Source organism: Gracilinanus agilis, chromosome 3 (genome assembly GCF_016433145.1).
Source record: "Gracilinanus agilis isolate LMUSP501 chromosome 3, AgileGrace, whole genome shotgun sequence".
NCBI classification, from domain to species: Eukaryota; Metazoa; Chordata; class Mammalia; order Didelphimorphia; family Didelphidae; genus Gracilinanus; species Gracilinanus agilis.
The window spans coordinates 334,325,398-334,333,907 of record NC_058132.1 but is presented as its reverse complement, the minus strand read 5'-3'; the positions used below and the strand labels follow the sequence as shown (position 1 = coordinate 334,333,907).

General features: G+C 36.1%; 1 protein-coding gene across 1 annotated transcript in view; it reads right to left on the bottom strand.

Moving 5' to 3' along the window:
• Positions 1–1,402: 1,402 nt before the first annotated feature.
• RYK (receptor like tyrosine kinase) overlaps positions 1,403–8,510 on the bottom strand; it is a 112,481-nt gene continuing 105,373 nt past the window's right edge. Inside the window, exons 14-15 of the mRNA XM_044670001.1 lie at positions 4,485–4,621; positions 1,403–2,864 (exon numbers count right to left, since the gene is read on the bottom strand). Of these exons, the coding sequence (XP_044525936.1) occupies positions 2,753–2,864; positions 4,485–4,621 (249 nt within the window). The 3' untranslated portion in view covers positions 1,403–2,752. The remainder of the gene's footprint in view (positions 2,865–4,484; positions 4,622–8,510) is intronic.

Below are 8,510 nucleotides of genomic sequence, written 5' to 3'. Positions count from 1 at the left end.
ATTATTAAAACAAAATACAGACACATAAGAATTGAAGACAAAAAGGTAGAGTAAAGGTATATATGCAGAGGTCATGTCCCCAATTGGTTCAGAACATTCCTTTTCATTACTGGACTTGTGATGGAACTGCGTTACCCTCACCCTTCCCAATCAGCCTTTAATAGATGAAATCCCTTCCTAGCTTCAAGAGTCAAACTCAGCTGACAACTTCTATATGAAACCTTTCCTGATGCCCCTGGGATTTCACTCTCAAACTTCCTTTAATACTTTTTGAACCTTTTCAGTCTGCCTTACATTGTAGTTATCTGCAAACATATTTCATATCTCCCAGGATAGACATGATGCTTTATAGAGATATTTAATATCTATTAAATTTAATTTGTTGAATAAGCTATATGTCAGTTATTTTTTTCTGAGTCTCCTATAAAATTAAAATATGATTTCTAGCCATGTATGGCAAAACAGATGTCTTATATAAGGTGTTATGATAGGATTTAACTTGTGTGGATTTAAAACAATATTCCTTAAAATCCCAAAGAAAGAATAAGAACCCAATCTGATCCAGTAGCTTGAAGAAAACTTCAGGATTGTTTTGCCTTCACAGGGCTGTTTAACACATTTCTTATTAATGATTAACCAGACCCTTAAGGGGATACTAGACTTAGATCAGACCATGCTTATGAAGATAATATGGTAAGGCCAAATGTGAAAATATTAATTAAAATAGGACCATCAATTTATCAATTATTTGGGACAGATATGAACAAAATTAACTATTCAGGGGCCTGCATGCTTTAGTTATAAATGTGTCTGAATAATGATGTGCTTTGTATTCAAAGATGACCCGATATGCTACTGAGCAACTGATCAAGGCATGGTACTAGGTCTGGTGACAATCTAGTCACATTCTTACACCTGATTCCCTTTGTCATATCAAGCCAACATTTTCCATATGACTGGAGGAGGTCAGGAATTTAGTCTATGATCATGGACATTTTTTTTTACAGGGCACAATCCTTTAAGAATGGCCAAGCCATGGCATACAAATCATTTTGCTATTTCTACCCTTCCCTATTTAGCATACACATTTACCATAACAAGACAGCTGTTTTCAATTGCATGTAAGGAAAGGTTTAAAAATCGATAACTGAAGTGAGGTGGGGGTAATAAAAACACAAGCTTCTGTATGATGTAGTTTTTTTTAAAGTCAAAAGTGACAATGAAATTAATAGCTGTACAGCCAGTCACATTCATTAAGCACTTAGGCCAATCAAATGACCACATATGTGTACACATCCCTTAATTATTTAGTTAGGAAATGTCTAGATGTGTATCAGCTCATAACAATAAGTAAGCTCGTAAAGGATATGAATAATTTTTGATTAGAAGGTGGCCTTAGGAGTGCTGTTAAGGATTTTATTCAGGATTTACTGCAGCTTTGGGTTCTAGATTTAACATTCATCTAGAATAAAACAAATAAATTCTTAACTTTGGTCAAAGCAACTTTTGAATTCATCAATTTATGGAAGGGCTGAAAATTGCATTGCTGGAAGCAGTAACCACATGGAAATATTTTTATATGTTTTTCTTTTCTATGAACCTCTAAATATAGAGTCAAATATAATAATAGAAGATGGGGAAAACAGACCACATTCACCATGATTAGAGTTTCAATAATACTAGAATATAAAACAAATCCTTTAATTTTTAAAGTGTTTTGGGAAACAAATTTATATACTTAACCCAGCCTTGAAGATGAACACAACATTTTTGAGTCTAAATGCTGCCTACAATTCTTTGAGCACCAACTCTGTGCATAGCATTATACTAGGTGCCATAGGAGTATACCAGATGTGGAGATGTGAACATGTTTTCAAGGACCTCACTATCTGTAGCATCCAGATAGCAAAATAAATAAAATCAATCTTGTTTATTACTAGCCTGACAGAAATAATTACTGGTCCCAGGCACACATCCATCTATAAAGCTGAATTAAGCCCATTTTAAGCAATTGTCTTAGCTCCTACCTCTGGGGAAAAAAGGAAAAAGAAAAAAAGAAAAATACCTTTCAATAGAAATATTTGCCACACAGAAATTTAGGATGAAAATTTTCCAAGCAAGGGCTTCTCTTGTGCCTATCTGAAGATGTCAAAATGTTTAAAAGAAATTTCAGTACAAGTTTTTCTGTTTACCTATCTTCGATTTTACTTTTCCAAGTACAAGTAAGGTAAACAAGAAAGCGTTACTTTTATATTACTTCTTTTTTTCTGAACAGAAATATTTCATCTTGAAGAAGAGTTGCCAAAATTATTGATGGAAATATAGTTTAAAAATCATGTTCAATCATTCATTATTATTTTTGATGAAGTCAAAATAAAAGCAATTAATATGAAAATACTTATTCCAAACATCTGAGTTTAAACTTTTTAAAAAGCATGGATTTTAAGTTTTTTTTTCTTTTTTAAAGAATGCTTATCCATCCATCCTACACCTCAAGTCCATTGTAGTATTATTTTTATAAAAAAAATTGGGGGAAAAATTCTTTCAGTTCAACTTAGCAAAAAGTGATTATCTAGAAAATAGTCAACATTATCAAGATGTCTGTTTTAAAAAACCTTCAGGCTACTAAAGCATTCTAAGGCACAGTGTTTTAGAAGAAGTATCTTCTTCCATTGGCGTTGCTTATATAGGTAACTGAGTTCAAAGTGAATCAATATTGGTGCTCCCATCTGTGGAATTTGTGCCAGGAGATTCAAACATAGGCTCCAAGAGCTGCATGAAATTCAGTGAGACATTGCACAAGCTGCTGGAATTTGGGTCTTTCCTCAGGGTCTAGAGCCCAGCAACAGGCCATTACAGCAAACCTGTAATGGGGTCAAAAGAGAAAAATTATTGTTATTGGCAAAAGAAAAAGACAAAGTCAAATAGGAATGAATCTTAGTCTCACTAGAAAGGCAACAGGTGATTAATTTTTTTTAATGCTAGAGGTTAGCCAACAATTTCACTACTGATTATTTCCAAGTTAATTTATTTCTCTTTTTAAATTTATTTTTGCTTTTTTAAAAATCATTTCACTGTTAGTTCTATCAAGAGGTGGGTATGGACAATGAGAAGAGGAATATTTTAAATGAGCCAGTTTTGCTCATTTAAAAGAACTAGTAGGGCAGGGAATTCAAACAGAAAAAATGAAGAAACAGATGACTATAGATACTCAACTGATTTTTTAAAAAACCATGATTATTTTGAAAAGATACATTTTAATGATGCCTTCTGTCTTTATTCAACTCTACCTTCTAGGTTGAACCCTCCTCCCTTGTAACAGAAAAAATAAGCAAAAATGTTAAACAGAATGACTGCCTCAGACAACACATAGAACATTTTTTCAAAGTTATTTCTTGATTTTCTATTGTGAGAGGGAAAATATTTTATTGTTTCTTCTCCAGGGTTACTTGCTCAGGGTCACACAGCTAGGAAGTGTCTGAGTCCAGATTAGAACCCAGGTCTTCCTGACTCCAGGCCTGGTTCTTTATCCACTGAGCAACCTAGCTCCCCTATAAATTATTTGTTTTTAGCATTTTTTTTAAACCTTTACTTTCTGTTCTAGTAACAACTCTAAGATAGAAGCACAAGGGCCAGGCAAATAAGGTTAAGTGACTTGCCCAGGGGTTATAAGATAGGAAGTGTCTATGGTCAAATTTGAACCCAGGTCTTCATGACTCCAGGTCTAGCATTCTATATAGTTATTTTTTATTGAAACCTTTGGGAATGCTCTTCAACTAATATACAGGGGGGCAACTAGATGGTTCAGTGAGTTGAAAGCCAGGCCTAAGGACAGAAGGCCCCTGGGTTCAAATCTGACCTTAGATACTTCCTACCTGTGGGATCCTGGGCAGATCATTTAACTCCCATTGCCTACCCCCCCCCCCCCCCCCCCCCCACTGCTCTTCTGTCTTGGAACCACAACACAGTAGACAGAAGGTAAAGGTTTTTTAAAAAAGCAAACTAATATGTAGCCATCACATGCTTTAATTGTGTAAATTATTCTCTGGGGCTAAAATTAGGTATATTGACAAATAAACTGATTTGTTCTAGTCTTTATATCAATAACTTGAAAGATGCCATAAGTCTCCTAAAACCTTTAATTCATTCTGCAAGAATAATTTATATAATGTACAGTTTTCACTCAACAGGAAAATCTTGATCTGAATATTTAAACTTTTTTTTTTTTTAAACCCTTAACTTCTGTGTATTGACTTATAGGTGGAAGAGTGGTAAGGGTAGGCAATGAGGGTCAAGTGACTTGCCCAAGGTCACACAGCTAGGAAGTGTCTGAGGCCGGATTTGAACCTAGGACCTCCTGTCTCTAGGCCTAGCTCTCAATCCACTGAGCTACCCAGCTGCCCCTATATTTAAACTTTTTAACATATAGTAATCAATGAAATAAAATTGAACTTATATTTCTTCTAATATATACTAAAACTTACAGTTCATCAGGGCAATTGATTGGCTGAGCTATTCGGTAGCCATCTTTTAAATAAGCAGCCATCTCAAAGGGGTCAATATCCACATAAGGGGTCTGGCCCAAAGTCATTAGTTCCCATAGTGTTACTCCAAATGCCCACTGAAGAGAAAAGAAACAAAAAAAGAACATTTTTTAAAATAGTGATATTTGTCAAAATTTTAAAATAATAATTTGTTATAAAACCATTTTAACTCTTAGATAAAATATACATTATTTACAGTTTTTCAAACTTACTTCTTTTTCTTCTGAATTTTATTGATGCATGTTGTTTTTACAGGAGCCACTTCTGAACATACCCTACTTACATTCTTTAAGACTTTGTAACAAAGAAAAATGCTTAAGCAAAACAAAGTAATGATATCTGACAGTACTTGCAATATTCTACAGCTACAGTTGTTCCCTGTCTTCCCTCTGCTCCTCCTTTTTTATACTGAATGGAGGAAGGTGTTTTTTCATCTCTTTTCTAGGGCCACAACTGATGATTAGAATTACTCAGTTGGCTTTTGTGTTCTTTTCATCAACATTATTTTAACAATTACATATTCTACCGGTAACTGCATAAGTTCATGCAAATCTCCACATGATTCTCTGAATAGCTTATAATTGTAATTTTCTATGGTACAATAATATTCCATTACATTCATATGCCAAAATCTGTTTAGTTATTCTTCAATTCATGGAAATCTACTGTTTCCAGTTTTTTGTTACTACAAAACTGGCTATGAATATTCTGGCATATATGAAGTTTTTTTAATGTCTTTCACCTTCATGTAGTTAATAGGATCTCTTAGTCAAAATGTATTAAGTTTAGTGGCTTTTCTTGTGTAACTCCAAAGCTTTTTTTCAGATATTTGTACCAATTAACAGCCCTTCCAGGAGGGCTGGTGTGTCAGTGCATGTTGCCTTTGGTATATATAGTCTCTTCAAAATTAACTATTTGTCTTTTATCAGTTTGCTGAATATAAGATGAAACTTCTGAGTTGTTTCCATTTCCTTTGTATCTGGTAATTTTGAGAAATGTTTTACACTGATGATGATTTACAATTCTTCTGAAAAACTGTTCATATTCTTTTAGTCATATAACAAGGTGGTAATTCCTGATGTATATCATGGATATCAGTCACATTAAGAAGAAATATCTAATGCAAAGGTTTTTTTCCCCCCAATTGATAGATTTTTTTTATTATCTTAACTGCATTCATCTTGTTTGTGTTGAGTTTTTAAAAATTTTATGTAGTTGAAATTGTTTTTTTTCTTTTATGCTCTCAATTCCTTGTTAGTCAAAAACAATTTATTTTCCTGGGTTAGAATAAAAACATTGTGTATAATAAATGCATTGTGAGGCATTTTTGGTTAATGGAAAGAGCAATGGAGGTATGCCTCTAAGATCTAGCTTTGAGACTTGGCTCCCAAACTCATTAGCTATATTTTGGGGCCAAGTAAAAAAAAACTCAACCTCAGTTTTTTCACCAGTAAATTGGAATTACTTACATTACCTATCTCAAGAATTGTTGTAAGGAAATGTTTTTATTGACTAAAAAAATGCTACAGAGATAGGAATTATTTCACTTGAATATAAGTACTATATATCCAAAGGCTGTGTTGGTGAGCCTATGGCACATTTCTCACATGACCCACCCCTCTAACCAGCAGCCCAAAGGGAGTGCTTCCTCCTTCCCCTATCTGGGGTAAAGGGGCGGGGGGCTCACATGTAGCATGAGGGTTGCAGTTTGGACAATCCATCTCTAAAAGGTTTGCCATCACTGCCCTAAGGTGACTAGAATTTCGAAAATATCTTACTTAGAATTCTAGTCCTAAGAAAAAGCTGATTTGCTTTATGCTTAAGATTTTCCTTGCATTAAGATGCTTGTCACACATATTGTCAGTCTGCATTATTAAGAAATCAAGCTACTCTAAGGGTTCATTAATTTAGACTACTTAGAAGAAATACCTTGAATACGTGAAACATACTTTTGTTGACCTTTTGAAAAAACTATGGGGGGGAAGGGGAAAGAAATCTAAATAAGTAGATAATACTGCTGCTCAGGATGTTGGGATAATGATAATGGATGTTAGTAAGAAGGCTAAACTATTGAACTGTTATCACACACAAGTATGTATACTTTATTTTTAAATTTACTTTATTTGGTTCTGGGTTAAGATGGCGGCAGAGTAAGAAGCAGCTCTTAACCTCTCCTGACCGAAACACACAAAACTCCTCAAGGGGACATTAAAAACAAGTCCAGACGAACGGAGGAACCCCACAACAGGGCACAGCGTGGAAGGTACGTGGAATCGAGGCATTTCCATGCTATAAAGGGGTGAAAGAGCCCTCACTAAATCGCGGGCTGAGCAACCACCCCACCCCCACCCCCTCCACACACAGCACCTATAGCACGGAACCCAGCTAAAAAGAAATAGAGCAAGTTTGGGGCACCCATCGAGTCATTGGCAGCTCTGGGGCCTGTTCCTGAGAGCAGCAAGATTTGGGACCCCAAAAAGCCAAAGAACGCACCCGAAATCTGAGCGCGGGCTTAGGGCGCAGAGCGCGGGAGCAGAGCTCAGGAAGGCTCAGAGCTCAGGCTCCGAGGAGGCGTGGGTGGAGGCAGACACAGCCACAAGCTAAAGCTCTGAAATCCTGAGTGGGGAACCAGCGTGGACAGGTGTACGACTGTGGAAGCAGCGCCCTGAGACTTGTAAAAATACCTCTGGCAGAGGATCAAGCAAGGGGATCCACCAGGGGGCTTGACCGCGGACAGACCCTGAGCGCAAGGATAAACCTGAGAAGCTGCTGGGCTAACGATGGCTACCCAGTCTCAGGAAGTTCAGAAGAGAAAGATTAACAACAAGAAAAAGAAGTCTTTAAAACTTGACAACTTTTACACAGAGAAAATCCAGACAACCGAGCAAACAGAGGAGAACAAACAAGCATCCGGACCCTCCTCAAATAAGGAAAACTCCTCACAAGCTATGGAAGAGTTCAAAACTGAGATTTTGAGGAAAATGGAAGAGATCTGGCAAGAAAATAACAGTTTAAAAGGTAGAATCTTGCAACTGGAAAGTGAGGCTCAGAAACCAAATGAACTGATAAGCAAAATGAACACCAGAAATGACCAGATTGAAAAGGAATACCAGAAGCTTATAACCGAAAACCAGAAGATTATGGCCGAAAACCGAAAGATTATAGCTGAAAACCAGTCCCTAAAGGCTAGAATTGAGCAGCTAGAAGCTAATGATCTCTCAAGACAACAAGAACAAATAAAACAAAGTCAAAAGACTGAAAAAATAGAAGGAAACATGAAATATCTCAATGAGAGAGTGACAGACCAAGAAAACCGGACTAGAAGAGACAATTTGAGAATAATTGGTCTTCCAGAAAAACCAGAAATTAATAGAAACCTGGACTCCATACTAACAGAAATAATTCAGCAAAATTGCCCTGAAGTCCTACAATAAGAGGGCAATATAGACATTAAAAGGATTCATAGAACACCTGCGACATTCAATCAAGAAAAGAAAACACCCAGAAATATAATCGCCAAATTCAAGAGTTTCCAAGCAAAGGAAAGAATCTTACAAGAAGCCAGAAAGAAACAATTCAAATATCAAGGAGCACCAATCAGGATCACACAGGATCTGCCAGCCTCCACGCTAAAAGATCGCAAGGCTTGGTATACGATATTCAGAAAGGCAAGAGAGCTGGGCCTGCAACCACGGATCAACTACCCATCAAAATTGACTATATATTTCCAAGGGAAAGTATGGGCATTCAACAAAATTGAAGAATTCCAGGTATTTGCACAGAAAAGACCGGGGCTAAATGGAAAGTTTGATATCCAACCACAAAAATCGAGAGAAACCTGAAAAGGTAAATAAGATACAGAGGGGAAAGAAAGAAAACTTATAATTTTTAAATTTGCCTTTTTAAGGGCCTCAGTGAGATCTAATTATCTGTATTCCTTTGTAGAGAAATGTTATGTTTAATTCT